This window comes from Cydia pomonella, chromosome 3, assembly GCF_033807575.1.
Source record: "Cydia pomonella isolate Wapato2018A chromosome 3, ilCydPomo1, whole genome shotgun sequence".
NCBI classification, from domain to species: Eukaryota; Metazoa; Arthropoda; class Insecta; order Lepidoptera; family Tortricidae; genus Cydia; species Cydia pomonella.
Genome location: NC_084705.1, coordinates 411212 through 435095, shown reverse-complemented (window position 1 = coordinate 435095; position 23884 = coordinate 411212). Strand labels below are relative to the sequence as shown.

At 46.1% G+C, this 23884-nt stretch overlaps 1 protein-coding gene across 1 annotated transcript in view; it reads right to left on the bottom strand.

The window, feature by feature from the left end:
• Positions 1–4881: 4881 nt before the first annotated feature.
• The window catches only part of LOC133516142 (unconventional myosin-Ib-like), a 31244-nt gene continuing 12241 nt past the window's right edge, over positions 4882–23884 (bottom strand). Inside the window, exons 11-19 of the mRNA XM_061848918.1 lie at positions 23069–23073; positions 21029–21325; positions 16964–17260; positions 12678–12995; positions 11189–11353; positions 10184–10357; positions 9633–9728; positions 9173–9303; positions 4882–6166 (exon numbers count right to left, since the gene is read on the bottom strand). Of these exons, the coding sequence (XP_061704902.1) occupies positions 6055–6166; positions 9173–9303; positions 9633–9728; positions 10184–10357; positions 11189–11353; positions 12678–12995; positions 16964–17260; positions 21029–21325; positions 23069–23073 (1595 nt within the window). The 3' untranslated portion in view covers positions 4882–6054. The remainder of the gene's footprint in view (positions 6167–9172; positions 9304–9632; positions 9729–10183; positions 10358–11188; positions 11354–12677; positions 12996–16963; positions 17261–21028; positions 21326–23068; positions 23074–23884) is intronic.

Here is a 23884-nt window from a genome sequence, read left to right as displayed (position 1 = left end):
TTCAAGTTTCAATTGGCGTTTTAACTAGGACGGTAGACAAAAATGAAACGAGAACTTTTCGTAATAGTTTTATTGAAAACGATAAAACATTCCCATAATAATTAATCGTTCAAAACGTAACATGCATTTACATACTTATATCTGTTTAACATAAATCGGTACGCAGCCGCGTGCGTCAACAATCATACGTATTAATGTAATTTATTTGTTCTCGAAAGACATTACGTGGTACCGGTGGCAGTGCTCGCCGCCCGCCCGTCGTGTGTGTGAGCCTTTATGATCTCATATTGTCTTAGCTTTGGTTAATTATGTGGTGACTTTTCAATACTGAGTGCTGTGGTGAGCTTCTAAAGGTGCATCCACACCACAGTTACACTCGTGTGGCGCAACACTGCGACATGGTAACATTAGGTAACTATTTGTGGCAGTAACACCTGGAAGCCATGGTCTACAAATAGTAACTTCGGTGTGAATTAACAAATCAGAATGAATAATATTTCAAAAACAGTGGTATGTATTGCATGGTGACGTTGAGTTTAAATATTTCAACAGTTTCATACACTTTTTCGGGTCCTTTAACTTGGCAGTGGCTATACCTTATACTCTGTATTTTTAGGTATTTAAATAAAAGTAAACAAAATCTACCCTCAAATGGCTCCTTTAGCCAGTTGTGGGTAGATGAAAACATTACATGATCAAATAATGTAGGATAAAGTCAGGTAAAATTTTATAACTACCCGAAAATTTACAATTTGTTTGTTTGTTTTTATTTAATTACCTAAAGATACAGAGTATTAGGTACAACATTATTATTAGTACTTCTGCCTGGTGCGTGGGAGTTTGCCCGCTGACAAAACAAGCGAAACAGTTTTCAACAAGGCATTGAGCACCACGTAGCCCCAGAATATAATAACCTATTATATTTTTAATAGTCAACTTTATACAACCTGGACTACGTCACCACACACACACCTGCCACACGGAGCTCACGACGCACACAGACGGCTGCCGCGAAAATCCTAATTCGATTAAAGTATATGTGACCGCGGCCGGCAAAACGTCCCATTCTGTCGCTTACCGTAAGGACGCCTTGACGGGCCATTTTATTAAAAGTGTACACTACACTTTTACTTCAGGTTTGGAAAAGTTTATGTTATTTATACTCAAAATCACAAGATCTTTCGATCCTCATGGGAGGAAAATGGTCCCAAAATGTCGATACATTTTTCGTTCCTTCCATTCCCTTACCGTCACCGTTGAATTTGTAAGTCAATGAAAAATGGTAACGCAATGGAAATAAAAGTTAGAGACTTTATTCTTCTATTTGATCGAAAGAGCTCCTGATTCTGAATAGCACTAACACAATAAATTCCAAACTAAAAAAAAATGTAGTGTACAAATTAAATGGCCCAGATCCACAAGTGTCGAATGTGGATGTTCGAGAGAGCCCGGGCCCGGGCGGCGTACAGTAACCTCTACTTACACTAGTTAACGTCGCTAGCATATCGTATTGTATTGGCAAGACACTATAGTAAAGTTAGCACGCGCCGCGCGCCCCGCGCCGCGCCGATGCTACGCTATATCTATGTATGGCTTTATATACTAATGTACTAGTTACAGTCAGAGCACAGGGAAAAGTCACATGAAAGAGACAATTTTATAAGTGTTTTTTATTTCACGTCGGTTGCAAATAAGCATACAGTCCTTGAAACTTTTAAGCTGCAAGTGGCAGTCTTAGTGGAGATCGCTATCAGATCTGTCGCTAAAATTAAATTGAATTTTCACGACTTTCTTCCTTGGTACTTTAATACAACTCTCTTCTGATTAGTCTCTTGTAACTAGACGCAATGTAATGGAACTAAGAAACTTCAGCTAGTGAACTTATATAGATGGAGGGCCATTATGCACTACTTTTACTGCCTAGTAAGTGTTTTAAGGATCATAGTTTCTATAGATAGCAGCGTTTTTACAGACTACGTGAACAGTGAAAACTATAGGTAATGGTAAAACATGGTAAACTCATATACTGGCCAGTTCGAACGTGCGCCAGACTTCAAATCGATATTTTAATGATATTTGAATCGTATCCGTGAGCTGTCATTCGCGCAGCCGTCTCCCTCGCACCAATACTTGTAGGCACAGGACAGCTGATGTAATTCCAATATCATTCTAAAATCTAATGTCGGTTTGACGTCAGGTGCACATTCAATAGGAGGAGGTATGACTGCAATGTTCTGCAACCAGAGTGCAGCACTGGCACATACTGTAAACCATAGGCTAACTTATACATACTATGCCTTAAACAGTTTTTTGACAAGTTTTCAATATGACATTGATGCTTCAAGGCGGGTTTTTTATTTCGAGAGAAATTTCAATTTTAGTGTTTCGCGGCAGGCCCTCAGTATGTGCTAGTGGCGCTCTCTGCGCAGAGTTTTGCGTAATATTCCCTGTTGGCTTTATAGGTATTATTCTATTATCGTTTCCAGTACTAAATTAAATAATACTTTTGCCATCAATTGACACACCACTGGTAAACCTACCAATAATCAGTTCAATGCTCTGGATCTGTTAATCACTACTTAAATCTGTTATATAGGATATTTTGTTTCTGATCTTGAAAAAACTATTATATAGCCATTTCTGTAGAACTCAAATCCAAGAATGAATGAACAATGCTGGTTTGTGCGAGCCGCGGCGGCGGGGCGCGCTCCTCAGTCCGCCTGCGCCCAGCGCGGCGCCGCGGCGGCCGGGCCTTAACAATCGATCTAATTCCATTCCCAACAGTAAATACCACTTGTTACCCCACGTTCACAACTTGTTCAGAGTCCACGTGTAGTTATAATGACGTAGCCACAAATTAATTATTTTGTTACTGTAAAACTATTAAAAAGTTTTAAATATAATATAGACGCGTATATTAATTTTTATATATTATGTGGATGGATCTAATCCTTTCTCATAGCCCCGATGCTAAACAGTTCGTTGGCACCAATTTGCCGAATCGATTTGGCATTTTAGTACAAAACTGGTACAAGAGCAGTATTTAAGTATCTTTGATATAAAACAAGAGAGACTGGTAGCTTATGGTATTATGTCAACAACTGAACTAAAAATTCATATGGAATAATCTCTTTATAAATCTCTCCCTGTCTCATTCATTCAAGTCATTATTTTTATCAGGTTTTTTTCACTTTGTTTTGCCTTACATGGCGACCGCGACAGGCCTAGTGGGCTACGTCATTAGTAACCGCAAGTGTGTAGTAGTGTAGGGGCTGCGCGGCCGGCCGCCGCCGCACCACACTTGTACACGCCATCATATTATACATGCTCCCTTATCAATATACTAGATAATCTCTACGTACAACTACCCCAAACGTTAATAACAATCCTATGTTACAATTGGTAAAAAGAAAAAATCCCCATATCAGACGAAATCTGTACTTTCGACTCTATGGCACCGGCAATTTTATTCGATAAATAATTTAATTTTCGACGGTGAAAATAGGTATATATTATATAATTTTACGAGTTTTCCAATGTAACAGAGAGTTGTTATGCGAGGTAGATCAAAACGTACGTAGCTGAAAGGTACTAGAGTTAATAGCTATAGTTGGCACCCTCTAATTATTGGCACATCTTTAAAGCTATAGATCTGTAATTATTGCAGATCTAACAATATTTATAATACTATCTTAAAGCAACTAGAACTCTTTTATAGCAAAACGGGACTAAGTCAGTCGATTTTATATAGACATTTCGGCAGTGAGAAAATTGTTCCGACTGAGACGAGCCCCGTTCTGCTAACAACACACAGCAATTTTAAAATTCACGCAATGACCACTGTTGGAACATTAAATTGTGCACCAAAAGCGTGTACAAGTGTTGCTGGAGCGACTTAAGCTATGTCCACAACGCCGTCCGTTAGTTTCGTCGAGCGCATTCAACTGTTGCTTGCATCAAAATTAAACTACTTATTCAATGGAAGTTTCCTCGTATCGTCTCGTGTCGTGGCGTGAAATTTCACAATGAATGGCGTCATGTTGCAATGGCAGTTTCTTTCTTGTATGTGGCTGTAACGTAGTAACCACTCGCTAATGAGCTACTTTTAAGGGAATCAACATGCAGAAATAGATGCAAAACGCGTGTGACGTCATTTATTATCGTCGATTAGTTGAATTAAGATCCACGCAAACGCGCGCAGATTGGATTGGAATGTAAAACGTTGAATGAGCTATGGCGGATATATTGCTTGAAGACGGTGTGGACACAGCATGTAACTATGAGCCTATCATAAGAACTACCGGGGCCGGGCATTATGAACAGTTGAAACTCGGGCGCTCCGCCCGCCGTCCAGACACTTGGCACTGATAACTGGCTGATTGTGATACTTATTGTGACGCAATAAGATATATCCGTGGTAAGTTAGTTTCGCTAGACGTTCAAGACAAAGAGGAACATACATATTTCTTAACAACGTCTAGTCAACAAGTAAATGATTTAGGTCTAGGTTTGGAAAACTAAAAGTTTATTAAGACACGGCTACTACTTATTGTGACAACAAGTTTTCGTTCTTATTTAAAAAAAAAAAACTTCTTAGTTCTGTGCTTTGGAAAAATCGTAAAGATGTAAAGAGGGAGATTTTTGCGGAGAAATCATTCCACCGGACATTTTGTGGACGGGAAATAAAAAAAAAGTTTAGTTTCAACCGGTCATAAGGTCCTTATAAAATAGCGATGCCGTGCTCAGGACGGCGGCGCGCGCCTGGTCTGCGCGCCCGGCCCGGAGCCCGGCCCGGCGCCCAAAGCCCGGAGCCCGGCCCGGCGCCCGGAGCCCGGAGCCTGGCCAGGCGCCCGGAGCCCGGAGCCTGGCCCGGCGCCCGGAGTCCGGCCCGGCGCCCGGAGCCCGGCCCGGCCCGGACTTACCTAGCGCTACTCTACTTATAACTAGCGCGGGCACTGCGCCGCGTGGAGCGACCGTCACGTACCACTCGCACCCTCCGCCCGACGAGGGAATTACAAGCCTATTTACACTCGGTAGAGTTCATATTCTAATGAGTCAAATACGGCCGGTTCGATTAAAGTCGATTAAACTGTTGGGTACCGTCGGATGTCGACTATATAATACACAAAATATTAATGTCATTTCAACGGGCCACGTATTTATAAGTCGAAGATTTCTTGACATATGTCGCTTCGTAACGAGGAGCTTCAACGAGAGCACGCATTGGCCGACGCAGACCTTAAAACTCTCCGTTATAGAGTCAAACATGTCAAGCAATCATCGACATAAAAATAAGCGAGTGACTTGTTTCAATATATATATATATATATATATGTATGTATCTCACGCAAGTTTTGTTATAGATAACATGTCTCTAGATTTTATCAGTCGGACATTCTGGTCCGGTCGATATGAATCATACAAAATGAGGTAGTGACGTCGTGTTTTTCATGAGAGAGGATTTAATCTAAAAGATCCACAACTGCAGTTTGCTAAGCGAAACTTGTCATCGAAACCATCCGTCACTATATTTATTTGTGGAAAATATGAATCTACTCTCTTTATGTATATGTTTAGGTAATTAAATTACAACATGTTTGTCAAACGCTCTGACGCCACCAAAATTACCTGACATTATTGTACCATTATCGACAAACATTCGTAAACCTTAACGCAAGGAGATAAGATCCACTAAAGAATTGTGTTGCTGACATCTCGGAGCCGAGTCGATTTCAATGCACGTAGATAAACTAGCGATTGTTAGCAACGGTAGTATAATCGCATTTAGACACGGACTCGACTCGGAGCCGACACGAGTTATCTCACATCAACAAACCACGCGAGTTTTCATTATCTGATGCGTGGTATATTACTGAGAAGGATACAGTTCAACCGGCCGTTCCCACGTCGGTTTGAGCGGCACGAGTGCCGAGTACCTCCGCCTCAGCAGAGGAGAACGCCACGGACTCCGCTGGCGTGACCAGGCGCGCGGGTCCGCGAGAGCAGCGGGGCAGTCCGCAGCGAGCCCCCGGGGCGCGCCGCCGCCGGAGTCCATCAGAGCAGCACGTCCATGCGGCTGCCGCGCCGCACGAGGCGCGCGCCGCCCTCGCCGCCCAGCAGGTGGAACGAGATCGTCACGATCTGCTGACCGAAGTTCGCCTCGAACCTGAATACATGTTATTCGTGATGAAATAGTCATTTACGATGCAAGTGCGGAAAGTAGATCATGCGAATCACATATTCGCACGTGTATCGTACAACGTTCTAGTACATATGCTGCCCTACTAAGCCAAATAGTGCTATGCCAATAACAAATAATTTTGAAAATGCTTTAAAATTAACTATAGATAGAAACTAAAGTATAAGTTAACAGTTAATTTTCTTTTGAATTAGCGCTATTTGGCTTACTACGGCAGAATTACCCTTTAAACTTTCTACATTGGCACGGAAAGTGATCATTCCCGCATTACTGAGGGAAAGAACCAGCATATGTACTGTAAAAGTTGTGTTGGTCTTTGTCTTTCCTTTAATACTGCTTGCTCTATTTGAACTGCGCGCGCATTCCACATACTGAGTCCTGCAAGGATTACTTCAAAAACTTAAAAATACTGACTGTCCCGTGTCTTTACATCCTCCTGCTTCTCACTGACCTGGTCAAAAGCCTCAATGAGTACGAGACCAATGAGGAGAGGGAGACACGCGTAAGTACACGAAGGAAATACCTACACTGTAAACTGCAGCCTAAACTTAAAATAGTCACTCATTGTGCAGAATTTCAGAGTGTACAGCTCTACAACAAGCTTCCCAGTGAGTGGAGGAACATCACTAGCCTTGATATCTTTAAAAACAAATTGAAAAGATTGATGTTGAAAGAGTGTTTTTATTCTATAGAGGAGTTTGTGACCTTCTTTAGTTATTTGCCTACGTAATTATAGTTAATTGGTAATTAATTTAGATAAATACGTCTGATATTGTTCTGCATGTTAGATTATATAATTATTAGATTTAGAACTTAGATTTAAGGAATTTTAGTAAGTAGTTATATTCAAATACAATTATTATATTGTTCATGAATAAATAAATAATAAATAATAATAATAAACTAGATGAAATTTCGCTGTGCCATGTGTCAACCAGGGACCCGTCCACTCCTTCCAAGAAAAAAATCTTTAAAAGGCTTAGTCGTTTATCGCATAGCCCCAAAGATTGGCTTTCCCTTTGAATTGCTGACCCGTCCATTTGACTTAGCTCTAGGAGAGGTTTCCCTTTCAGAGATGCCGCTAAAATGAAAGGGTAGCCTCTTCATAATTAAGAAAAAAATGTCACCTGTGCTGTCAATGCGCTAAGCACCCAGTCCTTTGCGCTAAACACTTTAACTTACTTTTGCGCTAAACGCTTTGCCAATGCGCTAAACACATTAAACATAAATAAGGAATATTTAATTCTATTATTATGAAGAGAAAGTTAATAAATGTGGTGGTGTATGTTATAAATGTGGCACACGCGTTATAATTTATAATCGATACGATACCCCTTCAAGAGGTTAGCGCTAAGGAACGGGTATCAGGCTATCAGCTTACTCGTTTTATGAAGCGCTCAAAAATGAAAGAAAAGGGCTTTAGTAAGCAACGACTTTGGTAAGCAAAACCTTTCAAAAAACCTCGAAGGGGATAACGGACCGGTCCCTGGTGTCGACACGATTGTATACTCACTCGGAGGCGATGTTGACGTGCGGCGTCTGGCCGACGGCGTTCTGCACGACGAGGAACAGCTTGGTGGCCAGCTCCAGCACGTGGCAGGTCCGCAGCACCAGGTCACCGCGCCGCCGCCACGCTCGCCCTGTACCATGTACACTCACTCGGAGGCGATGTTGACGTGCGGCGTCTGGCCGACGGCGTTCTGCACGACGAGGAACAGCTTGGTGGCCAGCTCCAGCACGTGGCAGGTCCGCAGCACCAGGTCACCGCGCCGCCGCCACGCTCGCCCTGTACCATGTACACTCACTCGGAGGCGATGTTGACGTGCGGCGTCTGGCCGACGGCGTTCTGCACGACGAGGAACAGCTTGGTGGCCAGCTCCAGCACGTGGCAGGTCCGCAGCACCAGGTCACCGCGCCGCCGCCACGCTCGCCCTGTACCATGTACACTCACTCGGAGGCGATGTTGACGTGCGGCGTCTGGCCGACGGCGTTCTGCACGACGAGGAACAGCTTGGTGGCCAGCTCCAGCACGTGGCAGGTCCGCAGCACCAGGTCGCCGCGCCACCGCCACGCTCGCTCTGTACCATGTACACTCACTCGGAGGCGATGTTGACGTGCGGCGTCTGGCCGACGGCGTTCTGCACGACGAGGAACAGCTTGGTGGCCAGCTCCAGCACGTGGCAGGTCCGCAGCACCAGGTCGCCGCGCCACCGCCACGCTCGCCCTGTACCATGTACACTCACTCGGAGGCGATGTTGACGTGCGGCGTCTGGCCGACGGCGTTCTGCACGACGAGGAACAGCTTGGTGGCCAGCTCCAGCACGTGGCAGGTCCGCAGCACCAGGTCGCCGCGCCACCGCCACGCTCGCCCTGTACCATGTACACTCACTCGGAGGCGATGTTGACGTGCGGCGTCTGGCCGACGGCGTTCTGCACGACGAGGAACAGCTTGGTGGCCAGCTCCAGCACGTGGCAGGTCCGCAGCACCAGGTCGCCGCGCCACCGCCACGCTCGCCCTGTACCATGTACACTCACTCGGAGGCGATGTTGACGTGCGGCGTCTGGCCGACGGCGTTCTGCACGACGAGGAACAGCTTGGTGGCCAGCTCCAGCACGTGGCAGGTCCGCAGCACCAGGTCGCCGCGCCACCGCCACGCTCGCCCTGTACCATGTACACTCACTCGGAGGCGATGTTGACGTGCGGCGTCTGGCCGACGGCGTTCTGCACGACGAGGAACAGCTTGGTGGCCAGCTCCAGCACGTGGCAGGTCCGCAGCACCAGGTCGCCGCGCCACCGCCACGCTCGCCCTGTACCATGTACACTCACTCGGAGGCGATGTTGACGTGCGGCGTCTGGCCGACGGCGTTCTGCACGACGAGGAACAGCTTGGTGGCCAGCTCCAGCACGTGGCAGGTCCGCAGCACCAGGTCGCCGCGCCACCGCCACGCTCGCCCTGTACCATGTACACTCACTCGGAGGCGATGTTGACGTGCGGCGTCTGGCCGACGGCGTTCTGCACGACGAGGAACAGCTTGGTGGCCAGCTCCAGCACGTGGCAGGTCCGCAGCACCAGGTCGCCGCGCCGCCGCCACGCACCTTCGCCCTGGATAACACATATTGAGTTGAGGCCGAATACGTCATAACAGAATGAATATCCGATGCAATACAATTAAATTTAACTTAAAAAACCACGTGACTCGGTCATTCTACAAAATAGGCTTTTAATGAAGCCAATCAGGTGAATCAGGTTACTACATTTCATTTTCAAATACCTAAAGGAACACGTTAAGTGAACACTCGAAATTAAATTCGTTGAAGACACATTTTGATTCGGTACGAATAAAGAATATTAATTGCAAAAACACGCATGACTTGTTGTGGACGTGATCTCGAGTCTGATGCCTATTAGTTGAGTACCAGTGTGTGACTGACCGCAAAAAGGCACCCGGGAGCTAGCGGGGCGTCGCGCGAGGAGCACTGCGACAGCTCCTCGCCCGAGCTGTCGCCCGCCGTCGCGCCGCTCGCACACTGCAGGCAACCAAAATAAAGTCCAAACAACCCCTGATAAATTTTACTTCTAACGGCTTACCATACAAGAAAAATTGGAAGTCAAAATTAAATTAATTGTATTAGAAAATAGAATTGAATTTGTGTTGTTTTGAAATCAACGAAATAAAACAAAAGCATGTAGTGCATAATCCTTTAACCTTCGTATTTTTTGAAGTTTTTTAACACCTTTATTCTCATTTACTTATTTTGTATTACAAAATCACACCACAATTTCTGTACCAACCGCCTGATATCAGTTACATCTACGAATAAACGACCCTGCGAAACGAAGTTCGGCAAAACGTTGTGTGATGCGAATCGATAACCTGCAAAACAATTGTCGGGGAATCACCCGTAGTAGATCTATAGTTACGATAGATGACGCTGTACGGCGCCATGTTTCGTGGGAAGTGAATAGTGGAATGCGTACTGACCGCGCGCACGTGCACGACGAGCAGGTCGTCGGCGTGCGGCGACAGCGAGAGCCGGTACACGGCGTGCGCGGGCACGCGGCGCTTCACGCGCAGCGAGCGCGCGTCCAGCAGCAGCAGCGCCGCCGTGCTCAGCACCGCCAGGCAGCGCGCCACGCGCCCCGACGACCGCGCCACCTGCACGCACACGATCATGGCGGCTACTGTGTGCCGATGCCGGTGGGAAATACTCAAGTGACAAACAAATCGGAACATTTTCACATATCATTGCATAAGATAATGTAATCCCAAGTCTAGAAAATGGTTTATGATCATGAGACGAGATGCCGCTGCTGCAAAAGAATCTTGTTATATTCTAAAGACGAGTGATTGTCGAGCTGAGGACATAGCTCTGGCATATGTACGTGCTGCAAGTTATCTTCCATCAGTAGATCTGGACACATTAGTTCTCTATAACAAGTACGAGATAATATGCTCACGTGACGCTGTTCAAAACGATATCGAGCGGTTTTTTTTTTTTATTTATTTATTATGAAACAAACAGTCACATATTAATATATATATAAGCTTAAGTGATAACAAACAGACCTTTAGTTCCATTGAAAATAAAAGAATACATAGTAAATTACAGATCGAAACAGGGAAGGCGTTAGGCATCTTCTTGTCTGTCACGCGTACAGGGACTTCAAAACATCGGTAGGTAATTAATAAATGCATGACATAGTAGAGAATTTAAAGTGGTATACAAAATAATTAAAAATATATGTATCGCTGTAGTTGTTATGCGTGCAAATAATATATAGTTACTAGGTACTTAAAAGAAAACATACAATATTTATAAAGAAAAGATTGAACTTCGCAGAATGCTACTGTATTTACAAAATGATAATGAAAAAATATCTAAATTTGAAAAAAAAAAAATTCTTTACAAAGGTATCTCGTTGAGCAAATCAAGGAGAGATCATAGCGTGCTTTTCGCTCTTGAAGACGTTGACAGTATGTACGCACCTTGCCCACGACGTCCGCGAACACGACGTAGCGGTCGTGCGGCGCGGCGGCCCCGCGGCGCCAGGCGCCCGACGCGCGCAGGCGCACGTAGTCGCCCACGAACGGGTGCGCCACCGACGCGCTGTAGCGCGCCTTCCTCTCCTTGAACAGCACCGACGCCGTCACCTACAAACATAAACAAATATATCTGCATACATCGCGTGCTAAATATACAACAAAAAGTGTCATCCTAATTTATTTTTTATTTTTATTTATTTATTTTATTTACATGGAGAACCAACAGCTATAACTATGCTAATAACAACATAAATAGTGACAGAGAGCCAATTATTGGATCTCACATATTGGGACCGTGCGAAGTGCGTGGTGGGGGTAAGTAAAGCGATCCCAGCGCATAAGGTGGTAAAAATTTGAACTAACTGCGGATAGCGTCTTTAACATTTCGTACAATTATATGGCTCGAAATTAAACTTTGATTTACGATTACTCCTGAAATATTCATTTAAATTGTATGGTGTAAGGGACCATTGTAATCTGTATGAAATGCTTGATATAACTCACGTATTTATTTTGATAATAGTTAATAATGTATCCATGTAAATAGCTTTGCAAATGCCACATATTACGTGATCTTTTTCTAGAAGTTAAGAATGGATATAATAAGTTATCCTTAAAAGATAGACATTTAACATCGCTGAATTTTTTGTAGACCTATGAATGAGAAACAACCCCACCATACATTGTGTTGTTATAGCTCAAACGGATTAGGCAGCGTTTTCGATTAAAGCTCCTAGCCAGCGTGATTTTTTCCGAAAACATCGTTATATTTCAAACAATTTACACAAAACCTTAACAAGTTATATACTTAAGCCTTCCTCAAGAATCACTCTATTGATAGGTGAAAGTCGTATGAAAATCCGTTCAGTAGTTTTTAGTTTTGGAGTAGTTTTATAAGATGTAGTGAATTGACGTTTTCCCCTAGACTTGCGGACACTAGGTTGCGTGACAGTCGTGCACGCTCCCAATAGCAACATCTTAATATTTAACATTAAGTTAAATAACACGCACTATTTTACATAGGCACATGCAATAATATGTTAACAACGTTATGTATGGGGATGTTCACTGTATTTAAAATAAGTTACACCATGCTTGAAATGAAATAAAGCACCAGAATATTAATAGTATGTAGCAGTCACATAAACTACTATTACAGTACATATGGTGCTACTTTACCGCACTAGTGCGCAAATTCGCATATTACGTTACTGTGTCAAACATTTAAAGGGCCATATGTACTATAAAACGTTGTACGATACATGTGCGAATAGGTAATTCGCAACTCGTGTCGATTTAAAACACTCCCTTCGGTCGTGTTTTAATTTATCGCCACTCGATTTGAATTTCCTATTTTTCGCACTTGTATCGTAATGTACTATTACGTTATTACCTTATAAGGAGGATGTACTTTATTTGCGCCAGCATTTACCTTCTCCCGCATCCGGTTCCTCGCCGTCTGATCGAACGCCTGTCGGTAGAGCTGGCACCGCCAGCGATGGTGCAGCCTCCTGAGCAAGGCGTCGGTCCGCCCGAGCAGCGCGGGCCGCTGCGGCGCGGGCCAGGCGGCGCACAGCGGGCTGCGCTGGCGCGCGGGCAGGCGCCGCCACAGCCCCGCCAGGTACTGGCGCCGCGCGCACGCGCACCACCAGCGCCAGATGCGCGCGGCGGCCGCGGCGCGCGACCCGCACACCCCGCCTGGAGCGCCTGCCACAACTATTGCACTCAATTCACGTACTAAACTAATTAACTAAAATTCGACCAGAATGTGTGTGTGACAGGGACTCTAATATAAGCTGTAAAACTATTCGGTCGACAAAACCGATGTATAGCAAGCCCTATCGTCTGTGTATTTGCCTCCCTCCGCTGTTTCGGCAGGAGCCTGGGTACAGACGAATAAGGCGCCTTAACCATGTATATAATGCATGCATAATGTGCATAAATAAATATTTTGAATAAGACAACACTTCTTCAAGTAAGTAAGTAAGTAAGTAAGTAAGTAATATTTTATTTGTGAAACACAGGTTATAATACAGATGACAGTGAAATGATATAGTACTCTGTGATCTACCATATAGGTGTACAAATATTTAGTCTTATAGCTAACTTATTATCTAGATAGCTTAGAACCTATTATATATTTACATTATAGCACATTAATTTGATATTCGGATACATTGAAATTGTCACATAAAATAAATTACCTAATAGAAGGGATACTTTTGGTCACGGGCAAAGTTTTTGTCAGATAAAAATTCATTGATGGTATAGTATGTTCCTTTGATGAGCTCTGTCTTTAATATGTTTTTAAACTTTTGGATCTCTAATACTTTAAGGCTTTCAGGTAGTGAATTGTATATTTTGGACGCCATGCCTAATATACTTTTCCTTAATAAAGCAGTTTTGCCACCTCTCGTTTGTATTGCATGTCTATATCTGGTATTTCTCACGTTCGGATTCGATCTTAGTGGAAACAGTTCCGGATTAGATTTAACAAAAACTGCCAGTTCGTAAATATATAGGCTTGCAAGTGTCAGTACTTTTAATTCTTTGAAATAAGTTTTGCATGAATCGTCTATTTCTAGGCCACATATTATTATTATTATCTCTTTATTTATCTTGTGTCTTAGATTAGGCATTTTATAATATGAATATAAAAGTAAAATACAACAAATCATACAAAAATAATACAAAATACATATAAACACATTATAAAAAACCTAACCTAGGGTGCCGCCAGCAGCGGGGCAGGGCCCAAGCTGCCGGTGGTCAGGGCCGCAGAGAGAGGAACCGGCGGACTATCCGCGCCGTGTCCAAGATCACCGCCTTCTGCATCTGACCCTTGATCCAACCACCTAGCGAGAGTCTCTCAAGGTGTTGGTCGAGACTCTTCGCTATGAGACCATTCGCTGAAACGACTATCGGGACAATGATCGTCGAATCAACATCCCACATGGCGGTTATCTCGTGAGCCAAGTCTAGGTACTTACTGGACTTGTCCTTCTCGGCTTTCACGAGATTCTCATCATGGGGGATGGTGATGTCGACGAGCACGGCCCGGCGTTGCGATCGATCTATTATCACGATGTCAGGTTTATTGGCTACAATAGTCCTGTCAGTGATAATAGATCGATCCCAATAGAGCGTGGCACGACCATTTTCGAGAACTGGCGCAGGTGAGTACTTGTAGTACGGTACTTCGCGGTCCACAAGGCCGTATAGAAGAGCAAGTTGCTGGTGAATAATCCTGGCTACGAGATTATGTCTGTGCAAGTACTCGCCGTTAGCAAGATGAGAACAACCGGAAATTATATGCCTGAGTGACTCTCCGGGACGGCGGCATGCCCGACAAATGTCGACCGTACCGTCCTTCAGGATATATTTCCGATAGTTGTTCGTCATCATCACTTCGTCCGCAATTGCACAGGCAAAACCCTCGGTTTCTCCGAAGAGGTCCCCGAATCGTAACCAGTTCACCGACGCGAGCAGGTCCACGTCGGGTCCCGTGAGGGCCTTGTAGAACCGCCCGTGTAGCACCTTACTCTCCCATGCCGCCTTGCGATCCGCAGTACTTAGTACCACAGGTTTGCGCCAGTTCTCGTTTGCCAAGGAGAGCGGCGTGAGGTTCCTGTCTACTGCCACCACATCACGATGCATCCCACACTCGTTGTTAAGGAAATAATTCCTGAGATTGCACACCTCGCGGTTGTGGAGATCTTTGGCGTTTAGGAAGCCTCGACCTCCACACTTCCGTGGGATGTACAATCTCATAACTGACGAGCGTGGGTGTAGCATACGGTGTGTGGTTAGCAGTAGTCGGACCCTCCGATCCAGGGCGTCCAGCTCGGTCTGAGTCCACCTTAGTATGCCAAAGGTGTATGTGAGCAGGGGCATTACCCAGGCGTTGAAGGCGCGCACTTTGTTGCCTCCTGACAAAAGACTGTTAAGGACTTTTGTGAGCCGACTGAAAAAGCGTTCCTTCACCGACTGTCTAATACCCTCATCCTCAATACCCAACGACTGTGACATACCAAGGTATTTGTAGGTTTCTGATTCAGAGATAGATCTGAAAGCCATTGCCTCAGAAAGTTGTAAATTTGTTGAATTTACAACCTTCCCCCGCTGTACATGCATAACTGCACATTTATCGACACCAAACTCCATGTTGATGGCACTACTGAAGACTTCGGTGGTTTTCAGTAGCTCCAACAAGTCTTGGCTATTTGGTGCAAATAATTTGAGGTCATCCATGTACAGAAGGTGAGAAACGACTTCACCCTCTCTCCGAAGCCGGCAACCTAGTCCCGAATCCTTCAGCAGGGTGCTGAGGGGATTCAGAGCTAGGCAGAACCACAGGGGACTCAGACTATCACCCTGGAATATTCCTCGCTCAATCCTTATAAAATCCTGCGGGCTAGGGTGGTCATCCCCGCCTCCTGGTTGACGAAGGACTGTGGTCCACTGCCTCATACACGCGCTTAGGAAGGCTCTTAAAGCTGTATCAACTTTATACAGCTCTAAGACCCTCCCCAGCCATGAGTGAGGCACCGAATCATAGGCCTTCTTGTAGTCAATCCAAGCGGCTGAGAGGGCCCTCTTGTTCCGCCGGATTTGTTGGCAAATGGTCATGTCTATGAGGAGGAGCTCTTTAGTACCACGGGACCCAACCCTACATCCATTTTGAGCAGTGGCCAAAATGTTATTAGCGACAATATGCGCGTTAATTTTTGCTCTCAAAATGGATGTAAGGAGCTTGTAAAGTGTAGGCAAGCACGTGATGGGTCTGTAGTTCTTCGCTTCCGTGGTACTACCGGACTTGTAGAGCAGGAAGGTTACTCCAGTTGTTAGGGAAGGAGGGAGGGAACCAAGCTCGAGGGCTTGTTGGAACTGCGTTGCCAACCGTGAGTGCGAGCACCGAAACCATTTTAGCCAGAAGTTGTGCAATCCGTCTGGTCCAGGACTTTTCCAGTTCTGGACCGTACGGATGCCACAACTTACGTCATCGGGGCTGATGGTGATAGCCCCCATAGGTTCGATATTCTCGCACTCACGTTCGACAACGTTTATCCACTCGCCCTCCGTGTGTTCAACGGGCACCGACCAGATGCTACGCCAGAAATCAGTCATGGCAGTAGCATCCGGCAGCCGCACGTCGGACACATGAGGGTCGGTTTCCTCCCACCTTCTGTATACCTTCCTTTGGTCACTTTGAAAAAGACGATTCTGCTGGAATCGGTCCACACGCTCTCTGTAGCGGCGAATACGGTTTGCCCATGCATAGACTTTCTGCTTTAGAAAGTCGATGCGCTCTGTGACATTGGCCATGTAGTCGCGGGGCCTGATATCCGTCCCCGCGAACGCCTGGTTCACAGAGCGCATTACTCGGGGGCGGTTGTTGCCCCCCCTGAAGCAGGTCAGCTTTGCAATGAGAGTCCTAAACGAGGTGATACGTCGCTCGATCCGCGCTTGCCATGCAGGCACACCTCCGACGGTCCTAGGTGCACGTTCAGTGTCCGGAAACTTGACTCGAGCAACACGGCACGCCGCGATGGCTCCGCAGTACATGATCGAGTGCGTATCATCTAAATCTTTACTAGTCCGTATGTGTGGCTCTAGTAAAGCGTTCAGGGCTCCCACTAGCGCTAGGTTGCGTCTATTCATAGGCAGACGTGGTAATCGTGGCCTAGAGTGAGTTGTGGAGCGATACTGCTTAATTGCCTCATCCAAAGTCCTCCTCAGTTGCTCATTAGCAGGGGTGCTCATGCTCTGACTCGCAAAGTCCCCCTCGTCGGTACTGAAATCGACCCGCGGCGCCCCCGGTGCCAGGTCGGGTGCGGGCACCGGATCCGGCGTCGTGGCGGGCAGATCCCGCACAGAGGTGGAGGCCGCGCGAGCAGAGAGAGCCTCCAGGCGAAGCCGGTCAAGAGTCGCGTCGTCCAACCGCTTTAACCGTTGAATGACGCGCACCTGATCCGATAGTCGTTGCTCCGACACGGTGATGGTAGGTTCAAGAGCCTGAAACAGAGGCAGTATTCTTGAACGATACGCAGATAATTGTGTTCCCCCCTCTGTAGCCCCATAATAGGCGCGCATGACATTCTCATTAATGGACGGAGACCATCTCATGCGACGCACTATACCACCGGCAGCGGGAGCCGTGGGCGGGGCAGGATGTCCCGCAGGCCCCAAGCGTGCCGGCAGCGGTGGCCGCCCTCGTCGCGCAGGTGGTCGTGGCGGCGGCGGCGGCGGCGGCCCGCTCTCGTCACTGGACCCGTCTGTGTCAGGCGCCGTTGCAAACTCGTCGCCTGACGACGATGTGGACGAGGAACTGGACGAGGCGGGCGGGGGTGGTGGTCGTGCGTTTTTCGAATCCGCTGCACGTGCTCGACTCCTCGTTATCATTGTTTTATACGTTATTTACCGTATATATATTGTGTTGCGTTATGTCATGCAAATGACACGTCAGTGGCGTGCGTATTAATTTGCGTCCCACATGTTTCAGACACATTTTTTTCATGGTTCCACATAATGCGTAGGTGGATTATCCGCTTGTTGGTAAAATACACAATTGGTTAACAATAAAAACGTATAAAAATATATTTTTAGCAATAAAATGTTTACGAGACGTCTGTCATTGTCAGAGCGGTTTTTTTATTATTATTATTTCCTTTATTTCTCTTAATTCTTAGACTGAGGTTTTTTACAATATGGATATAAAAGTAAAATATAAAAATACATAAAAAAAAAAAAAAATACAAAACACATATAAACATATTGTAAAAAACCTAACCTAGGGTGCCGCCAGCAGCGGGGCAAGGCCCAAGCTGCCGGTGGTCAGGGCCGCAGGGAGAGGAACCGCCGCACTATCCGCGCCGTGCTCAAGATCACCGCCTTCTGCATCTGACCCTTGATCCAACCACCTAGCGAGAGTCTCTCAAGGTGTTGTTCGAGACTCTTCGCTATGAGACCGTTCGCTGAAACGACTATCGGGACAATGATCGTCGAATCAACATCCCACATGGCGGTTATCTCGTGAGCCAAGTCTAGGTACTTACTGGATTTGTCCTTCTCGGCTTTCACGAGATTCTCGTCATGGGGGATGGTGATGTCGACGAGCACGGCCCGGCGTTGCGATCGATCTATTATCACGATGTCAGGCTTATTGGCTACAATAGTCCTGTCAGTGATAATAGATCGATCCCAATAGAGCGTGGCACGACCATTTTCGAGAACTGGCGCAGGTGAGTACTTGTAGTACGGTACTTCGCGGTCCACAAGGCCGTATAGAAGAGCAAGTTGCTGGTGAATAATCCTGGCTACGAGATTATGTCTGTGCAAGTACTCGCCGTTAGCAAGATGAGAACAACCGGAAATGATATGCCTGAGTGACTCACCGGGACGGCGGCATGCCCGACAAATGTCGACCGTACCGTCCTTCAGGATATATTTCCGATAGTTGTTCGTCATCATAACTTCGTCCGCAATTGCACAGGCAAAACCCTCGGTTTCTCCGAAGAGGTCCCCGAATCGTAACCAGTTCACCGACGCGAGCAGGTCCACGTCGGATCCCGTTAGGGCCTTGTAGAACCGCCCGTGTAGCACCTTACTCTCCCATGCCGCCCTGCGATCCGCAGTACTTAGTACCACAGGTTTGCGCCAGTTCTCGTTTGCCAAGGAGAGCGGCGTGAGGTTCCTATCTACTGCCACCACATCACGATGCATCCCACACTCGTTGTTAAGGAAATAATTCCTGAGATTGCACACCTCGCGGTTGTGGAGATCTTTGGCGTTTAGGAAGCCTCGACCTCCACACTTCCGTGGGATGTACAATCTCATAATTGACGAGCGTGGGTGCAGCATACGGTGTGTGGTGAGCAGTAGTCGGACCCTCCGGTCCAGGGCGTCCAGTTCGGTCTGAGTCCACCTTAGTATGCCAAAGGAGTATGTGAGTAAGGGCATTACCCAGGCGTTGAAGGAGCGCACTTTGTTGCCTCCTGACAAAAGACTGTTAAGGACTTTTGTGAGTCGACTAAAAAAGCGTTCCTTCACCGACTGTCTAATACCCTCGTCCTCAATACCCAACGACTGTGACATACCAAGGTATTTGTAGGTTTCTGATTCAGAGATAGATCTGAAAGACATTGCCTCAGATAGTTGTAAATTTGTTGAATTTACAACCTTCCCCCGCTGTACATGCATAACCGCACATTTATCGACACCAAACTCCATGTTGATGGCACTACTGAAAACTTCGGTGGTTTTCAGTAGCTCCAACAAGTCTTGGCTATTTGGTGCAAATAATTTGAGGTCATCCATGTACAGAAGGTGAGAAATGACTTCACCCTCTCTCCGAAGCCGGCAACCTAGTCCCGAATCCTTCAGCAGGGTGCTGAGGGGATTCAGAGCTAGGCAGAACCACAGGGGACTCAGACTATCACCCTGGAATATTCCTCGCTCAATCCTTATAAAATCCTGCGGGCCAGGGCGGTCATCCCCACCTCCTGGTTGACGAAGGACTGTGGTCCACTGCCTCATACACGCGCTTAGGAAGGCTCTTAAAGCTGTATCAACTTTATACAGCTCTAAGACCCTCCCCAGCCATGAGTGAGGCACCGAATCATAGGCCTTCTTGTAGTCAATCCAAGCGGCAGAGAGGGCCCCCTTATTCCGCCGGATTTGTTGGCAAATGGTCATGTCTATGAGGAGGAGCTCTTTAGTACCACGGGACCCAACCCTACATCCATTTTGAGCGGAGGCCAAAATGTTGTTTGCGACAATGTGCGCGTTTATTTTTGATCTCAAAATGGATGTAAGGAGCTTGTAGAGTGTAGGCAAGCACGTGATGGGTCTGTAGTTCTTTGCTTCCGTGGTACTACCGGACTTATAGAGCAGGAAGGTGACACCAGTTGTTAAGGAAGGTGGGAGAGAACCAAGCTCAAGGGCTTGTTGAAATTGTGCTGCTAAGCGTGAGTGCGAGCATCGGAACCATTTTAGCCAGAAGTTGTGCAATCCATCCGGCCCAGGGCTTTTCCAGTTCTGGGCCGTGCGGATGGCACAACTTACGTCATCGGGGCTGATGGTAATTGCCCCCATAGGTTCAATGGACTCGCACTCACGCTCGACAACACTCATCCAACCCCCCTCGGTGTGTTCGACAGGCACTGACCAGATGCTACGCCAGAAATCAGTCATGGCAGTAGCATCCGGCGACCGCGTGTCGGACGCACGAAGGTTGGTTTCCTCCCACTTTCGGTATACCTTCCTTTGATCACTCTGAAAAAGACGATTCTGCTGGAATCGATCCACACGCTTTCTGTAGCGGCGAATACGGTTTGCCCATGCATACACTTTCTGCTTAAGAAAGTCGATGCGCTCCGTGAGATTGGCAATATAGTCGCGGGGCTCAATACCCGTCCCCGCGAACGCCTGATTCACAAAGCGCATTACTCGGGGGCGGTGGTTGCCCCCCCTGAAGCAGATCAGCTTTGCAATGAGAGTCCTAAACGAGTTGATACGTCGCTCGATCCGTATTTGCCATGCGGGGGCGCCTCCGGCGGTCCTAGGTGCACGTTCAGCGTCCGGAAACTTGACTCGTGCAACACGGCACGCCGCGATGGCTCCGCAATACATGATCGCGTGCGTATCATCTAAATCTTTACTAGTCCGCAGATATGGCTCTAGTAAAGCGTTTAGGGCTCCCATTAGCGCTAGATTGCGTTTATTCATAGGCAAACGTGGTAATCGTGGCCTAGTGTTGGGTGTGGACCGATACTGCGTAATCACCTCTTCCAGAGTCCTCCTCAGTTGCTCATTGGCAGATGTACTCACGCTCTGATTCGCAAAGTCCCCCTCATCGGTACTGAAATCAACCCGCGGCGCCCCCGATGCCAGGTCGGGTGCGGGCATCGGATCCGGCGACATGGCAGGCAGATCTCGCACCGAGGAGGAGTCCGCGCGAGCAGAGAGAGCCTCCTGGCGAAGCCGATCAAGTGTCGCGTCATCCAACCGCTTTAGCCGCTGAATGACGCGCACCTGATCCGATAATCGTTGTTCCGATACGATGATGGTAGGTTCAAGAGCCTGAAACAGAGGAAGTATTCTTGAGCGATACGCGGATAGCTGTGTTCCCCCCTCTGTAGCCCCATAGTAGGCGCGCATGACGTTCTCATTCATGGATTGAGACCATCGCATGCGACGCACTACACCACCGGCAGCGGGAGCCGTGGGCGGGGCAGGATGTCCCGCAGGCCCCAAGCGTGCCGGCAGCGGTGGCCGCCCTCGTCGCGCAGGTGGTCGTGGCGGCGGCGGCGGCGGCCCGCACTCGTCGCTCGACTCGCTGGTGTCGGGCGCGGTGGCGAATTCATCGCCCGACGACGGTTGCGAGGAGACGGACGAGGCGGGCGAGGGTGGTGGACGTGCGTTTTGTAGAGACGCTAATTGGCCGCGTGTTTTACTTCTCGTAATCATTTCCGTTAGGTATGCATCTTGTAATACATGTCGAACATTTATGGTATCTTATTATACCCGATATATGATTCTTGATTGTATGTAGACATGTCAAGGGTACTTTTTTCCATAAAATAAAGTTAAAAATCAACATGTAAATACAAAATATAGAAAATAATTTAAGAGAAAATAGAAAAACACGTTTGACTTTGACGGCGTAATTTTTTTTTTTTTTTTTTTTTTTTTTTTGTTTATTATTATTATTATTAGCGGCGGCGGTGCCTTTGATGTCGCCGAAGAGGCGGCGCGGCGACTTATATAAACGTTGCGATGAGTTCGATCCGTTTGCTACATCTCATAGGTTCAATACGTACACCATTTTTGGTTTGTAATTATACTGTTTTTGGTTCAGCAAATTACACCTATGTTTATAAATTATGATTTTATACTTGTAGTAATTTTTTAGCGTATGATCCACCAAATCGTCAAAGTGGGTCACTAAACTTGAGTCGAAAATAAATTTCGTTCAATTACGTTAAAAAAGTTTAAACAAACGACGTTAGTATCAAAGACTCTTAGATTAACAATAACAAACCATTATCTCATACATAAAACTGAAAAATATACCAAACACAAACACTTTCAATGAAGAAGCTCTAAAGTTTAGTAAACCGACCAAGTGGGACGCTCCCTATATAAAATCACTAAACTTTATACACACAAAAAGTACTTATAATTTGATATTTTATATACTTTCTATGCTTGATAAGTATGTTTTTTAAGTAATCTCATGTTATATATTAAGAGACACATGTATTTTAATTTTTATGCATGGCACTCTTCAAATCATTTTTTATTAACTTTTTGACATAATAACTAAATAAAAGGATCCACAGAATTATTTCTGTCTTTTTTAGCATGGGAAACCATTTATAAATACAACTTTAATGATAAATCTGCGTGCCGTATAATAGAATATAGAAATAAACCCATAATAGGATTTACATATTTTCGTCCTGTTTTTATGTTCAAGCCTCCATAACATTCAAAATACTAAGGTTACATACATGATTTTAACTAATTTAAAATCCCTAAAGTATGCCCATTCATTTAATACCAACCACTCCATAACTTCAAAGTAGAAGTGTGTTTTCTGCCATCCCAAACTTTAACCAACGTTTTCTCAATTGTCGCTTTTTTTCACTTCTGCAACTTTGCAGAATTAAAAAAAAAAAACTATAGCACCTAGAGACATGAATCTTTCACCAAAAGATAGCGTATGATCTGTAGTATTAGGAACTACTCTTAACTCCATATCGACGAAGTGGGACGTTTTCCCAAAAACCGTCACAAATGGAGGTTGACATGACTACTGACAGTTTCTGTTTTATAGAAACAGAATTTCAATTTAGAAATGGTATCACTGAGCGCATAATACGATACATCCCGAGGCACACTTTTGTGCTGCCATGGGAACTAAGGTCATAGGCTATTGATTTGTTTATTTGATGGACTGGATATCGGGCTATGGGAGTAGACTGGACAACTGCTGTGACAATCAGTCTGAAAATTGTAAAAGACAGGTGGTGACTCGCAAACTTATTGAGTGGGCCCCGCAATGGCCGCACGCACATTGCGACTACAGGGTAGCACTTTGGAGTGGCTGTGAGGTTGTCGAGAGGCGAGTCTGCGGTACCCAGATCCGGTGATCCATTCAGCAGGCTGCCGGCGTTATTACATTTTACACTTCCAACCTCCAGATTGCTCCAGCATAGGTCCCGCTCTTGCGACTCCACTCTGGCTGGCCAGTTGAGGCAAGGGCCAGATAAAAGGGCCCTCTGGAATATTTATATTTAAAGGGCCCCATAATATAATGGGGGTCCGCGAATATGGACCTTTTTATCAGAATTTCTATTGGAATTTCCGATTGAAACATCTTTATTGCACTTGAAGCATAAGGACCCTTCTGTGATGGAAAGCCACATTTATGAGTAACACGAACACGCCAAATACATACAACAAAGTTAATCTCATATTTTACCTCTTCACGCTTTAATTGCTCAGCCGATTTGGATAAAATTTGGCATGAAGATAGTTTTTTCTTTTCTTTTTTTATACTACGTCGGTGGCAAACAGTCTCCGTAGCCTATGGACGCCTGCAACTCCAAAGGCGTTACATGCGCGTTGCGACCA